Below are 15,972 nucleotides of genomic sequence, written 5' to 3'. Positions count from 1 at the left end.
TGCAGACTTGGATATATCAAATACAATAAGCTGTTATTTTAAAAGAGCGTATGCTTATGAGTGATTAGAGTGTCACAACGAATGCGTGATGGGTCCTACCCTATAGGTTCCAGAACGAAATCCCTAGTTCTTCCAAGATGAGGGCATCTCGAGTTCTCTAAGGGGGAGAGGATGTAATATCCCCCCCCCCTTCCCCCCTTTTTAAAATTAAAGGTTATTGAATTTTTTTAATCACCCTCCCCTCCTCTATCGTCACCGAATAGGTGGCGGAGGGGAAGGGAGAAAACCATAACAACGGGGAGGAAGAAGTATATGGATGATGGTGAAGAGGAAGTGAAGAAGAGGATGACAATGACGTTGATGGAGGGGGAGGCCACATGCCCTACCACCCCGTGGCTATCGACTAGTCCACCTGCTTAAAGGGTTATTGAAATTTTTACCTACGAGGAAATTATCAGATACTTAGGAAAAACCTAGAAGATATTCATGAGATGTAATTACAATAAACTTTACTCTTGTAATGCAGACTTGGATATATCAAATACAGTAAGCTGTTATTTTAAAAGACAGTATGCTTATGAGTGATTAGAGTGTCGCAACGAATGTGTGATAGGTCCTACCCTACAGGTTCTAGAACGAAATCCCTAGTTCTTCCAAGATGAGGGCATCTCGAGTTCTCTAAGGGGGAGAGGATGTAATATCCCCGCCCCCCTTCGCACATAAACGGTATATGCATGGGAAAGATTATATGAAACATACATCAATGGTACATGAAATGATCTTGCATTAAAATTATTGCATCCATCCTATGAAGGTTTCACATTAATTAAATAATAGTTAAGGAGATTACCTTGTGCTACAAAACCATGAATTGATTAATAGTTAAGGAGATTACCTTGTGCTACCAAACCATGAATTGATTACAACTTGCACAATTATTCGGGAATTATTTTACATTGAAAGATAGTTTTGCATCGTATAAGAGCTTAAAATTGTTACAAATTGTATAGCATTCTTTGCCTTAGGAGAAAGGAAGATAAGTCGAGTTAAAATTTTGCATAGTATTGCTCTTTGACCCCAAGCAGGAGAGTGAATACGCAGATGAAAATGTTAACTTGACTATCCTTGCATTGTTTGGAAAAAATACTATTGGTTTTGTTGGTTGATCGAACAACACCCTAAATGCTTTTACATTCAACTGATTGTTGGATTGTGGTTTGGATGATTATTCCAAGTGCTTGTGATTGATGGTAAGTTCATGGCAAGGGTCTGTGATGACAAATTTCCATGAGGATAAATAAATGTTTTCTTGAAAGATGATATTAGGGCTGATTGCCTTGACTGTGCTTGATTCTTAAATGAATTAATTAAGGAAAGGTTCTTTACACGTGTGGATCGCCTCCAAGGTTGCACTATGTATCAATCCAAGAAGGGCACTAGCTCGATTCATGGGCCAAAGGTCGAGTGGTGAAAAGACTAACCATGGAAATAATGTTTTCACTCCCAGGCAGCTTGTGGGCTCTAGACACCCCGTGTCAAGTCTAGAATGAAGTTGAGGACCTTTGTGGGCCCCCAACATCTATGGCATTGGAAGATCATATTCTAGATTAAGGATGGAAATTGTAGTGCCATGTGATTTGGACCAGTTACTTTTGCAAGGCAGAAGAGACATATAATTTCTCATGTATGGGCAGGAAACAAGAGATCAACTTGAAGATAAGTTAAGAAACTTGTTTATCAAAAGGATTGCTTGCTCTGTTTTCATGTCGATGCTATAAATTACGCGAACGAACCCTATTCCCTAAAAGGCTTAATTAAGGAAGATGATTTTAAATGTTACACATAAATGTGATAGGACCTAATTGAATAACTAAAGAACGCTTGTTGAGGGAAGCGGGTGGGCAGAACCCCCAATGGGTTTGTCCTATAGCAAGGTGGTCCCAAAAAATTGAGAGGCTTGAGGCTTCTCACAAGGTTTTACCGACGTTTCAATACATCCTCACATGGCCACCACTGACTTATAACTTATTATATTTAGTTTGTTGCACCTATCTACAACTAGCATGGTTATATCACCAGTCGATTAATATAGTCAGTTATGCACTATTTGACTTAGAATGCCACTTTCCTTTATGTTGTAACTTATCTATACTTTGTATACATTGTAGTCCTTTGTGAAAGAAGAAGAAACCAACAAGAAAATATTTTGGTCTCCATCTCTCTCCTTATGTTATTGAGTGAGCTTTCTTTTGTGTATATGGGTGCAATAGCTTGAGCAAGTCTCCTCACCATGTGATTCATAACATTCTTCCCCCTTCTCACTTAGGTGTTCTATCAAATAGGATTGCCCCTTACCTCCCCTGAGTTGTCACTATGGCCATTGGTCCACACACAATCAAAGGCTTACCACTCTCTAGGGGCTTTTTTAGACGATAACGAAAGTCTGCTCCAAGCTAAAAAAGACAATATTGACAATTTATGAAGATTTATGATAACTTTGTATTCTATCAAATAGAGCTGCCCCTTAGCTCCCCCAAGTCCATTGGTCCATTATTTAGGATAATCAGTAAGAAGGTTTAAGAATGCACAGTCAGAGGCCTACCACTCTCCAAGGGCTGAATAGACAACAATGAAAGTTTGCTCTAAACTCAAAAAGACAATATTGACAATTCATGAAGATTTATGATGCCTTTATAATGATAATGATGATGTAGACATCTTTTGATCAATGCAATGGTTTAATCCTTGAAACTATGCCTTTTATTTCTCCAAATTTCTAAGTCACTTGATTATATTCTTTGCTATTCTTGCAACACACTACCATGTGTGATACATGTAATACCTTTTACTTCATTAGGACATCTTCAATTGTTTTGCTACCTTGGTAGATTACCTATTTGTACTCTATCATGCCCCTGCAAATTTCATTCCAGTGGTGCCTTAAGCTAGTTTGTTAAATCACATTTTGGTTTCCTAGACACCTTTTGATCAATTCAATGCTTTAACTCCTTGAAACTATGCCTTTTATGTCTCCAAATTTCTAAGTCACTTGATTATTTCCTTGATGGTGGTACATCATGGAATTACTCAATCAATCCTTGCTTTTCCAATAACTTTATTTTGGTCTCTAACTTGTACAACTTCTAACATAATGGTTGGCTCTTCATCATCTAAATCTCATTGTGTTTCCATGCATAATTTATTTGAGAGAGAGAGAGAGAGAGAGAGAGAGAGAGAGAGAGAGAGAGAGAGAGAGAGAGAGAGAGAGAGAGAGAGAGAGAGAGAGAGAGAGAGAGGTTGCCTTATGCTATCCACATGACTATCGAATATTCATACATTACATGGCTTTACTATCAAACAAAAAATACAAACAATAATCTTAGACAAAAGTATAATTGACGATTCAGCAAAGTGGTAGATCTTGTTAGGGTGTAAGTTTTTCATTCCAAGCAATAAGGAGAGATCATGGAGATTATGGTTCAAACTCCTTAGGCAAAGAAGGCTAAGTAATGTAAAAAAGAACACCCCAATTGTGAGCCTTGAAATGGTACATTCAAAATCATACAGATTGGGCCATAGCTATATGTTTGTAAATATTATGAAGTCAAATCGGAAAGTTTCTCATAGATAATAAAGCTTATCAAATAACATAAAGTAGTTCTTTTGAGAGTAGCCAGCATCTTATTAGTTAGTGGTTTGAGGACTCTTCTTTGCTTTTTACATCAATTGGACGAAGTGGGACAACTATTGATCAAGACATTACGGAAACCCCATACCAAAAAAAGGGGGGGATTTTGGGCAAACAATACTTATTTAGCACAACATGGTCAAGGATGTGCTTGACCACATGCCAAAAAAGGAAAAACATCATTAATAAAAAGAGGACTTAGTGTAACTCGCTCTCATTGTTTACTGTGGTAAGGTTGGTTTGGATATTGACATGGGAGAGGTGATAAAGAATCAAGGCAAAAGCATTAGTCCTACACCAAGTGTACATATGGGTGATGCATCGCAGCCTTCAACTTGAGCTTCTTGGAAGCCAAATGATGTTTTATCTTGTTCTTGTTAGCCATACACTTGGATGCTCCCTTGGCAACCCTCTGCAAAACCTGCAATCCCACACGCATATTTAGGCATGTGAGAAGACCTCCTACCACACACATATCATGCCACTCCAAAGGAGTATCCTATAGTTGAAACCCTTATCAGCACATTACCCACATAACTATCCTTTCAAACGAGGTGCAGGGATGCGTGCAAAAATGAATCTTCTTATTAATCATGCTCCTGTTGCTTGCATTGCTAACCTTTCATATACCGTATTCCACCAAGCAACTCAATCCTGTCATTGATCATGCCTCTTTTCATTGCAGTGCTTCTCTCATGCTCCCATGGCACACCATGATGACTGTCATTTATTTACCCATCTAATACATGAGTTTGCAGCTGCTGGTCTCGGTATTCGCCAGCCACAACGTTAGCCATTGACGAGCATTGGTATGCAGCAGCAAGGAAATTTCATCGGAAGAAGAACAGTGATGGTTCTAGTATGTATGGAAATGGCGAATATAAATATGTTTGGAAAGAACAGCAGTGATCATAAATTGATGCAAGAGGGCACGGAGGCAACAAAAGTTTTGTGAAGGAAGAACAAGATAAGTGCCGTTGAGGGGGGGATTTTGAATACGGCAGCGATCCATAAGCAAGGGTAGGAAGACTAAGCATGCACAGAGAGAGAGAGAGAGAGAGAGAGAGAGAGAGAGAGCTACCTTGTTAGCCATTCTATGGAGGTGCGCGTTCTTCTTGAGCTTCTGGTCGCGAGCCTTGAGAAGCCTGCGGCAACGGGGGTTGAGGGGTAACCGATCCAAGGACTGATCCATGATGTTGCTGTGGTTGGACTCCATCAGGCAAGCAGCAGAAGGAGAAAAAGAAGAAGGCACATTCTTCTTCTTCTTCTTCTTCTTCTTCAGTAACGAATGAATGGGACTCTGCGGCTGATCATCGTCCCAGTGATCTCCTTTGGAAAGGTCCGGGAACTTGAACAGAAGCTTGGCTGATGCATCCTCGCTTACTACTTGCACGAGCTTCCGCATAGGCTTGGGAGAAGATGGAGGCACTGACATCTTCTCTATCTCTGAGTGTGTGTTCTCCTTTCTCCTTTTCTTGCACCCTTGCGAAGGCCTGAGTTTCTTTCTTCTTGCTCTCTCGCGCTCTTGTGAGAGTTTGTGCTTCTTGTTCTCTTCTCCTGTGTCTTGGAGGGATGGCGAGGCTCGAGACAGTAGAGAGTGTAGTATATTTAGTTATATGGCAGTGTGTCAGTTCTAGTGCATATTATACCCTGGGCCATCGTTTAAATTACAAGCTTTTTATGACTTAAGCACAGTTAAAAACGAAGCCCCCTTCCAACGGTTAGTAGCCTTTTCGGTTATGTAAAAACGAAACCGCCCCCCTTGTTTCCAAGCTTCTATGACACATCAATGATCATACTTTGAGGGAAGATAAGAGCCAGACTTAGACTTGTAGGCACCAAAACCAGGACTTGGCATGTTCATGTAGGTGGTTCAAATATAGACTATGCTAGGTGTCGCTTCTGCAACTCGACCACCCCGTGGCACTCAAGTTGCTCCAAATGTGCGGGATTTCTTAAGTGGAAGTGAACGATCCCCTTCCCATGCTTTGGATTGCTCACTGTCATTTTGACTAATGGGCTACTAGAGGTGAACTACCCAAACTTTGACCTTTCAATGACTTTACCATGTCTATTTTGCTCAGGTAGTTTGAACCATGCCAAGTCAAGTTCCTAACCTAAGCATGGTGTGTCTCTAAATATACTTGTATTATAGTCTATTTTTGCTTCTAAAGCTCATTATCTACCCTATTAATCAATAAATGTGGTTTAAAGAGAATAGAAATTTGACTTTAGAAAGCTTTTGACTCTTTCTAATCCTATTTATACCATTATTGACATGGCAATCGCTACATGATGTTTGATTATGAGGAAATTATCAACGAATAACAACTAGGACTTGCCAATTGTATGAGTTGTCATCATTGTGAAGCCACTAAACGATGAGCTTTTGATCAATGGATGAAAGAGAAGCCTTCTTACATGGAGATGTGAGAGAAGATGTAGATATGCTGGAACCATTATGTTATGAAGGTAATGTGCATCATGGTCATGTTTAAAGGCTACCAAAAGTCTAGCATTGTTTGAAGCATGTGGCTCAACAAGATTGGGAATGTATTATTGTTGCTTGGTTTTCTATATTCAATGGAAATGTCTCAATTTATGTGATATAGGTACATAAAGGGATTTTGGTGTTGGCCATGTATGTAGATGGTCATTAATAGTGACAAGAATATATATACATATTAGAATTTGTGCTCGCTATAGCAAAAGATTGAGATGGGCTTGGTTGAGCTATTTTATTTCATGAGTACAAAAGTTGTGCATTTTGATGGGGTTGCTTATTTTGCATGGCTTTAACTTTTTAACTAAGTGTGCAATGTCAATGTAAGCCTATCTTATTGCAATCAAATGACTAATCATAGTTACGAGTTGCTGGACAATCCTACTCTATGCATGCACATATCAAGCAACTTGGCTTTTAGGACATTTATCATGTTAAAGTTGAGCTATTTTATTAAGCAAAATGACTTTAAACGACACAAGTAAAAGATTTTGAGCTACATAAACTGGACTATGGATTGTGAACTTTGTTTGAGGGTCCAAGGAAATACAATTGCAATCTAAAAATAGTAAATCTTATAGCCACTTTAAAGTCTCAACTTGAAGCACCATTGTGAGGTAAGGTAGCAAAAAGTACAATAAAATACCTTATAATCACTCTCAAAGTCATGGTTGCTACATAGGATTGTATTCAACTATTTTTATGGCTGTTTTTTGTCTCAACATTGGTCATCAATCAAAATTCTATGGATTTTGCAATGGTTCTAACTATATACCACCTTGCAAGAATGGAGCATTAGCATTTAGCTTTTTCTCATAGTCCCTAAATATCCTCTTCTCTAGCTTTGAATTTGCTAGTTTAGAAAGAGGTGATGAAGTGCTTGTCTCTAGATCGGTTTGGTAAGGGGCTTTGTGAACTTCTCAGCTTCACTGAAACGTGTAATGGTCTTGCACCTAGTAGTGTCAAGTTTACTCTTTTTGAGTCATATTCTACATTGTAGCTTGTCTAGAACTTGGAATACCTACCAAGAAGTAGTTTCTCCCCAACATCTTTATGGTTGGGTAGTAGAAAGGGATAGACAAACTTTTTCTCCAATATTCATCATGATCTTGTACTTTCCTAACAACATGTAAGGCTTTACCGTGTATGGGTTGATGTTAGTCTTGGTTGGCATAATAGGGTTAAGGTCTATTATCTAACTACTCTTGCATTACATTTAGCATCAATAAGTGCAAATTATTGATTGCACTTTCAACTGCAATGACTTGATATATGGGTGCTCATGCTATAGATTTTTCGGCACTCAAGCTAGCATTAACCCACTAAACTCATCTTTGTGAGAGTGAGTTCTAGGCCTAAGGTAGCCAATATGTATATCCAATAATTTTTTCCTTTGGTGGCTAGGAATTGTATTTGTTCAAGGGGGTACTTCTATTTAGCTTGAATCCTCAAGTCTTAATAGCATCTCTAATATAGCATCAAGGTCTACAAGGGAGGTCTTTCAAGTTTCCATTTCTAAAATTTCTAGGTTGAAGATCTTACTAATGGATTTCTATAATTTCTCCTTCAAGTCCATTTATCCAAGCTTTATGTGATGCGTTACTATCCTTGAGAAGCACTCCCAAAGGCACTAGTATATTTGTGGAGGACGATGCCTTTTGTTATTCTTAAATTATGTCATTTATTGACACTAGCTTTTTGAGATACATGGCTCTACCTTGGTAGGAGATTTCCAGTATCTCTTATTTACCTATGGATTTAGGCATGGATCTCCCAATGGTTCCTAATTCTATTAGGGTTATTAAGGTGCAATGCTTGATATTCTTAGAGCATTCTAGCATAAAACCACGTCTTGAGCTTGAGATGTTGTTTGATGCATAATGTCACACTCTAGGCATGTCTACTTTGCCTTGTTTTATCTTTTAGGATCTTGCTTTTTAGGTCATTTTGAAGATACATGTTCAAGCTACTCATATTTCCAACAAGAAAATTTGTGTATAGGCTACATTATTCCTCCACCCTATCTCATCCCAAAGCCATCACCCCAATGGGTCTATAAGCCAGTATAACTACATTGCCCTCTTTGTTGTAAGTTACAAGGATTCTTGAAATATTATTCTTCAAGAGGTTCCTCCACATTGTGTGCACCAAAATCACTTTGAAGGATGGTTTATGATTGGACAGGACAAGCTTGGTAATCTTGATAGGTTGGCATTAGCTATCCACTACAAGCCTTTGATCATGAGGAGCAAGTAGTGCTAATGGTCTCCTTGTTCATAAGGAAGTCATCTATTCGAATATGGGTGATTGGCACAAGTATTGGAATATTGTATCCTGTAGTGTGCTTGATAGATAGTTGCATCATGGGCATATCATCCACAAGTGCTAACTCTACTCCTAGGCCCTAGGCATTATGATGGTAGGTGACTAGCGCCACAATGGATGTATTGAAGATTTGGTTTTATATGTCCACATAATTTTAGGACTTTTTATTATCTTGATAATTTCTTGTTTAAGGTTAGAGAAGTCTTGCAACAAGCTTGATTTTTATTCCTTTCCTTCATCACTCTAGAGACTAAACCAAAGGATTGGACTTTACTCTTGCTTATCTCTTTAAGCAAACCATCTAGATGAATTGATTGCTCAAGCACTCCATTCAAGTTGACTTATCCAAGGTTGAAATGATAGCTATAGCTCCATATAGATCCTCATCTTGGATCCCAGGCTTGATAAAGATTGTAGATATAGCCTTCTGCATGGTCACTCTACCTAAGGTTTTCTTTTGTAGGGAGCTCAAACAAGTACTCGCACAATCTCTAATGGTTTCATTATCCTTCTGTCCTATGTTCATGACTATGATTATCAAGGTGACCACATAAGATCTTTACAAAATCATTTGGTAAACAAGTTCCTAAGAGTGAATAAGCTGCTCTTCAAGACATAAACTAATTTTTCTTTTTTCTCCTAGATACAGCCCTAAATCTTGTGTCTTCCTCTCACTCCTCATCATAAGGTTGTTAGTTTCACACATCTGCTGCTTGAACTATCTAAAAAGTTCTAACGATCATATGATTCTATAATTCTCTACTTGCCTTCAACTATAGAATGAACTTTAATTTCTCTTTGTTGCCTATGACAAGGCCTAGGTCAATTAGAAGATTGGTATCTAATAATGAGTTGGCTTGCAAGGCAGTAGAGTTATCTAGCAATTTATGTTGCACAAGATTTGAGATTGAAACCTCTGATGTTTCCTCAAAGTTGTCTTATTTTAACTAGTTCCTCCTCATGCTTCTTTTTAGGATACTTTTGGTGAAGTATCCACTAGAACTAATGTTGGTTATATAACATTTTGTGGATATTTCCAGTCAAGGTATTCCCAATGGAGGTATTGTGTAAAAAAGTTCAGACATTTAAGGTATTCATATAGAAATAGTCTATAAACACATACTTGAAATATCTTGAAGAAGTTAAAGTGGTGCAAGCACTATAGGTAATCAAGTGGTTGTGTAAGTTACACTCGAGATATCAAAGTGAAGGTGTTAGAGTGGAGGTATTGTGGTGGAAGTATGGGAGTGGAGGTATTTAAGTGCTATTCAAGTTGAGGTATTAGAATGGAAGCATTAGAGTGCATACACACAAAAAAGACCTCTCAAAAGTGGTTGATCATAAATAAGATTAGTGTTATGACTCAAGGAAAGCTAAAAAAAGAGTGTCTTAACCTTTTGAATCATCAACTTAAGGCTTTATATATGATGCAAACAACAAGTACTAAACATGCAATGGCCTAAAAAATAATGTCAATGGATAGGCAACACAATGGAGTTGAAGAGATATCAAGCAGGAGGTGCCCAATGAAGTCAAAATGTTAATAATGGTTAAACTCAAGTTATTCAAAAACAATAACTTGAGTTTGCAGGTTTGGTTGGCTCTTTTAAGGGAGAAATTGCAAATGAGCACTCTTTAAGATCTACAATGCCTACAATACTTTTGTCTAGTTTAATTCCCTAAACTATCAAGCCTCAAATAACATTTCCTCCTTATGTTACTCAAGGACATTGTAAGAAATACCTCTCAAGTTGTGCCAAAAGTGTCTATGATGCAAGAGGGTGCAAGGGGACCAAGGTGAATGTGTCCAATCATGCCAATATGCTATGAATAGGTATACTATATATTAGGATAACATACATATATTTTCTAGATTTTACCACCTTTTTTTGGGAAAATTTTTGGGCTCCTCAAGCTTCATACCTCTCAAAGATGTCTCTACACAATATCTTAGTAAAACCTATAGAATCAATGAGAGCTTAAACAAAAGTGGAAAGTATGACTACAAATGAATCTATAATATCTAATCTTCCTTCTTCATCAAATCGATTCCCTTGCAATTTGGCCTTCTCAAACTAGTTTTGTGTGTGGCTTGGTAAGGCATGCTATTCCAATACAATGATGTGTAGTGTAGTAAGGCCCCCCTATTATAACACAAAAGTATGAATAAGAGAAAACCAAGATGCATCTCAATCCTAGCAATAATACTCAAAACATGCGTCTCAAGAGACCTCAACACAATATATGATTAGATGGAACTCTTATTCTTTCCAGAGCTTCCATTCTTTTGGTACAAACTACCTCTCTCATAGCTAGGTCATACTCAATCTCTAAACTAACCATACTCTCTCCATTTATTAAGCCCATGAATGTAGGAAAACAATGGATCGTTCAAGAACAATTATCACAGAGTTCATTGTATTCTACTTCTCTCATTGTAGTTTTGATCCTTCGAGAGGAGCTCCCATGGGCTCACGATTTAAGTAATGTTCTCTTAGTTATATTCAAGTGGCCTCTTCTATTTGATGTACCATTCACTATCAAGAATGCCACAATGACAAGAAAGGGAAGAAGAAGAAACATGGAAGCCAAAATGGACAAGGGAAGCTCCTCCTTTGGTCCCGTACTGCCTCTGTCTTCTCACTTACTCCCTCACTATTTTTTTAAAAGAAAGGCTATAGCCTCCTTAAGATCTCCATGTGGAGATGGCATGAGAGGAAGAAGGAGAAGATATGAAAGGAAGAGAACTCCTCTTATTTTCCCTCACACTCTCTTTCGATCTCTTAATCTTTGGCTATGGTGGAAGGAAGAAGGGAAGAGTTCTGAAGTTTTCACACAAGAATGAGCTCTTTATATTCAACACATTAAATACACAAGTTTTGTTTTTGGGTGGTCATCCTCAACCCTTTTCTACATCTCTTTTCCAATTATAATGCTTGATCTTTAGACTATGCATATGGTTCTTCTATTTATCCTATTGGATATTGTAATGCACATAGGATTATCAAATACTATATTTGACTTGTAGATCCACACAACTTGCACCAATTGGAGTGAGCCAACACTTGAATTTCACAATAAACATTTTTTGCATGTTGCAACTATTTTGTAAATTGACACCAAAATGTTATGGACTCGATTGGGATGGAAAATCAAATAGAGAAAAATTATGAGACCTTATGAAATTGGTGTTTTTAGTAAATTTTGGTGTCTTTGGTAGCTTCCTTTACACATTTTCACTCAAAAAAATACTATTTGGTAGCTGCTACTTTTAGCAATTGTTGAAATAGGTTGACATTTAAGACTTATGAATGAGGAGGAGCTTAGCAATTTTGGTATTATTCTTAGATTATTATTTTTGGTAATTGTTTATGATACCTTATGAAATTGGCCTTTTAGTAAGTTTTGGTGTCTTTGGTAGCTTTCTTCACAATTTTTCACTCGAAAAATAACTATGTAGTAGTTGCTACTTTTAGCAATTGTTGAAATAGGTTGACATGTAAGACTTATGATGAAGAAAAGCTTAGCAAATTTAGCTTTAAGAAAATTGGTCTTTATAAAATCATTAATGATCTAGGATGCCCAATTAGATTGGCATTATGCTAAGGAAAAGGTTTAATGGGTTGAGAGAAAAAATAAAGGACAAAACATTTAAGTGAATGGATAAGCTAGTGATGATTAAGTGTGTGCTTCATTCTATTAATATTTTTGCATCCTCTATTGTTCCCTTTAGTAAGAAATGTTGGAATGAGGTTGAGAACGTCTTAAGGCATTCTCTATGAGGTAGGAACTATAAGCATCAATGCCATTCAATATGTTGGTCTCAAGTAACTTTATCCAATAAGAAGGTGGATTGGATTTTCCTTCATTCCATGATAAAACCTTGGAACTTTCTTGGAAATGGCTAAAGAATATTGAGCCAAGTCAATCATGGATTGTGCTATTGAGGTTGTGGATTAGTAAACCTCCACTTTTTGAATATGTTTGGCTGAATATTGAGGCAAGTCAACCATGGATTGTGCTATTGAGGCTATGGATTAGTAAACCTCCAAATTTTGAATATGTTTGGCTAGATATTAATCAATGGGATAGACTTGTTGCACAAAAAGGGCTTCAAATTTTGATCAAATAATTGGGGATCTAAGAACTTTAGAGTTGCTACCTTTACATATAGTGAGAGATACCTTATTTCTTGACCAACAAGAATTTTGTTAGCTTGAATGGGTGGTTGCAAGGAGAAATGATGATTGTTTAGCCTCCTCTAGAGTCTTCAATCCTCATAAGCTATATTTTTGGACTCTTTGTGATGTTTCTTTGCATAAGTCAAAGCCAATTAAAGAAATATAGAACCTTTCTTAGGAAGAAAAACAAAATTTTCTAGAAACAAATTAAAAGGTCCAAACTTGGAAAATTCTATTATGCAAAAGATTGTTCAAAACACATTGAGGTGATTGTGCTTCCTTGAGTTTACTTTCATGAGCAAGCTTCCCAATAAATATAGGCTATCTAATGATAGACCTTGGTTACAAATCCATAGAGGAATAAATGGAAAGATGCCACCTAGATTGCTCACTATGTGGCATACAATCAAAGCTCCATGGAGGCTTGAACTTGCAAACTATATGTAAATTCCAGAATGGGTAGTTTTTTATAAGCCTCTCAAATCATCATAGATTCCTCTTCCAAGTTTGATAAAATGGCTAGTTGGTTTGTGAAGACTTGTGGAGAAGGTAGACAAAAAGGTTCCCTTCTTAAGTTGTAGAGTTGTACATGAATTTTTTTGAGCCTCTAGCATTTAGAATGATACAAGAGATAGACGATGAAAGCGTTGAACCATTGAGATAAGGTGTAAAATATGGCACTTTGCCTATCTTATGACATTGACTCTTCCCCAAAATTTGGAACATGACACCCACAATTGACAGAAAATGGCTCATGACCTACTATACTAGGTGGTTCTTCTCTAGTTTTGGTTCTTATTTAATGGTCCAAATGTGCTATAGTTAGCTATCTCTACCAAGAGTATTAGACGTTTGATCTTCAGCCTATGGTATGCCACAACAAAGATAAAAAACACTACACATATGAGTGGACAATGAAAGGAGTGAAAGCATGGATCTAGAACAAAGTTCTAAAACCAATGTAATGATTGAAACTAGATAATTATTACAATGGAGGTGGAGAAAGAATGGGGTGACAAAAGGTAGGGAAAGTAAAAAAAGAAAGAAGCCATGAAAACTAAATAGGAAGAAGGCGAACAAAGAAATTTGAAATAAGAAAATTCTAATGGCTAAATCATATTTTTTAAAATGCTTCAAATTTCCTTTAGTAAAAAACATTAATGATAAGATTGGAAGTGTGCATGTTAATAATGATCTAATGTAAACTATACAAAGAGTGGCAAGAAGTTGCATACTGCAAATTATTAAGTTGTAGTGCACTCCAAAGAAGGAAAAAATATTTTTTGCAAAAGGAAATTGAAAGAAAGAGTGAATAAATAAAGTGAGAGCAAAGCTTTGATACCAATGTCATGAGGGAAACAAAATAAGGATGAAAATGAAGGTGAAAGAGAGAATGAGGTGAGAGGAGAGGAGGGAGAGATAAAGAAGGAAGAATCCATGGAAGCAAGAAAATATATAAAAGACATAAAATAGTCTAAAAATAAACTTTACATTGATTTGGCACCATAGTACATGTATTGCTTATGCATATTGCTAAAGTCTTTTTATTACACTTTCCAATTTCCTATAAAATCAATGAATATTAAAGCATATAGATGTGAAAAATACTTTATCAAGTTGTAGCGCACTCCAAATAAGGAAAAAAAAAAGATTATGAAAGTGAAATGAAAAAAAAAGGTGAAATCCTGGATCAAGAGCAAAGCTTTGAGCTTAGAAAAGAGTTAGAAAATCAAGACTAGCAGGGTATTTGATGAGAACACCCTCCATATATAATCTTAGAACGAATGTTTTCGTAGTCCATGATACTTGATAATGCTCTTTGAGAAAGGCCACTATTGTCTTCAATGAGCTACCTTTGAGACATTCTCATAATAATAAAACAAATTATATTAAGATCATTGATTGATCTAGTCAGGTACAAAAGATTTTGATTGATGCTATGTCCAAGAAATACATGTTGATTCTATTTACTCTATACAAATGATTTCATGCTAATGGCATCGTTTCTTGCAAACTATGCCCATCTAACATCAATAATTAAATCTTGTGCACTAAATGACAGATATCTAAATTAAATCACTTATTAAACAAACATTTAGATAATAAAATATATCAAAAGTATTTGCATATCCAATGCACTATAGAAAATATGCATCCTTTACTTGTAAAGTTTGGTATATTCATCCTTGAGCTATAGTGTTTTGTTTTTTCTTTTAGCATAATGTAATTTGTGCTTGTAAAGTATAAAGTTTCAAAGTCATACGATATGTAAAATGATTGTTGAAAGAGCTATGTAATAAAGGGAAATAGTCGGTGTGTTCGGTGGTGTTCGTAGTGCACTTGGCACAAAATTTTAGACAAAATATATGATAAACCATGGATGCCTTGCACTCATGATGTAAGGAACTCCATCATTATGATGCATTTGTGTATCCACTTTAAATTTGTGAAGGATGTTATGTATTGCTTTTAAGATGAACCAAAGTCTCAATGTGCGTGTAAGCATGGAATGACTCATAATTGCATGTATAATTCCAAGTATGCATCTTTAGCTCAAAAAACAAAAAATTTTGATCAAATATTTAAGTGCTTTGTCTTTCCATGGATCATTTTTGAACGTCACAGATATAGCTAAACTATTTGCTTAAGTACCTCCATTGAAATTGGAGATTACATGGAAACTTGCTTAATGAGTCGTTGTTATTGGCAAACTACTTTTGAGGTAAATTATATAAAATTTTCATACTTTATACCTTTGGTAAAATGCATACTTGACTATTTTCAATGCCTAAAGTCTCTTTTTTTGAATATATACTAGTAATGAGCTCTCCTAAATGAAAAATGTATTCTTCAAGCTTCATTGCTAAGGTGTAAAGCTCTTCAATAGTACCTTGTAGTTTTGAATTTTCTTTAGTAAAAGGCTTGAATGTGTATAACTCTCTCTCTCTCTCTCTCTCTCTCTCTCTCTCTCTCTTTATGTATCTCTCTCCCCCTCCATAAATGCATAGATTTCTCCCAAGCATTGAGCAAGGTATTTCGAGAAAAGTTAAAGACCAAAAGAAATAAATTAAAGTTTTTGAAAGTTATATGCCTTTCATTTAAACTTTAAGTGTCCTTTAATGAAAATTAAAGTAGTGAGAAGTTATGACGTTAGGAGTTATCCTTTTGAATCCACAACTCAAGTCCCATGAATATCGTGACACACTCTTTATATATCTAAGGGCCTTACTACATGTACATGATAGCTTGGTGTATTCAAATTCTCTTGAATAGCA

At 36.4% G+C, this 15,972-nt stretch overlaps 1 protein-coding gene across 1 annotated transcript; it reads right to left on the bottom strand.

The window, feature by feature from the left end:
- Positions 1–3,590: 3,590 nt before the first annotated feature.
- LOC148008719 (uncharacterized) lies at positions 3,591–5,339 on the bottom strand. The gene is made up of 2 exons (XM_087674032.1): positions 4,770–5,339; positions 3,591–4,109 (listed from the first exon to the last, which is right to left on the bottom strand). The coding sequence occupies exons 1-2, from the start codon at positions 5,121–5,123 to the stop codon at positions 3,981–3,983; spliced, it is 483 nt and encodes a 160-aa protein (XP_087530158.1). The 5' UTR covers positions 5,124–5,339; the 3' UTR covers positions 3,591–3,980.
- Between the last annotated feature and the right edge of the window lie 10,633 nt (positions 5,340–15,972).

This window comes from Lygodium microphyllum, unplaced genomic scaffold (genome assembly GCF_053477565.2).
Source record: "Lygodium microphyllum isolate KBCC unplaced genomic scaffold, Lygodium_microphyllum_v1.1.10 scaffold_70, whole genome shotgun sequence".
Classification (NCBI taxonomy): Eukaryota; Viridiplantae; Streptophyta; class Polypodiopsida; order Schizaeales; family Lygodiaceae; genus Lygodium; species Lygodium microphyllum.
The sequence above is the reverse complement of the archived record's forward strand: the minus strand, read 5'-3'. Positions and strand labels throughout refer to the sequence as shown.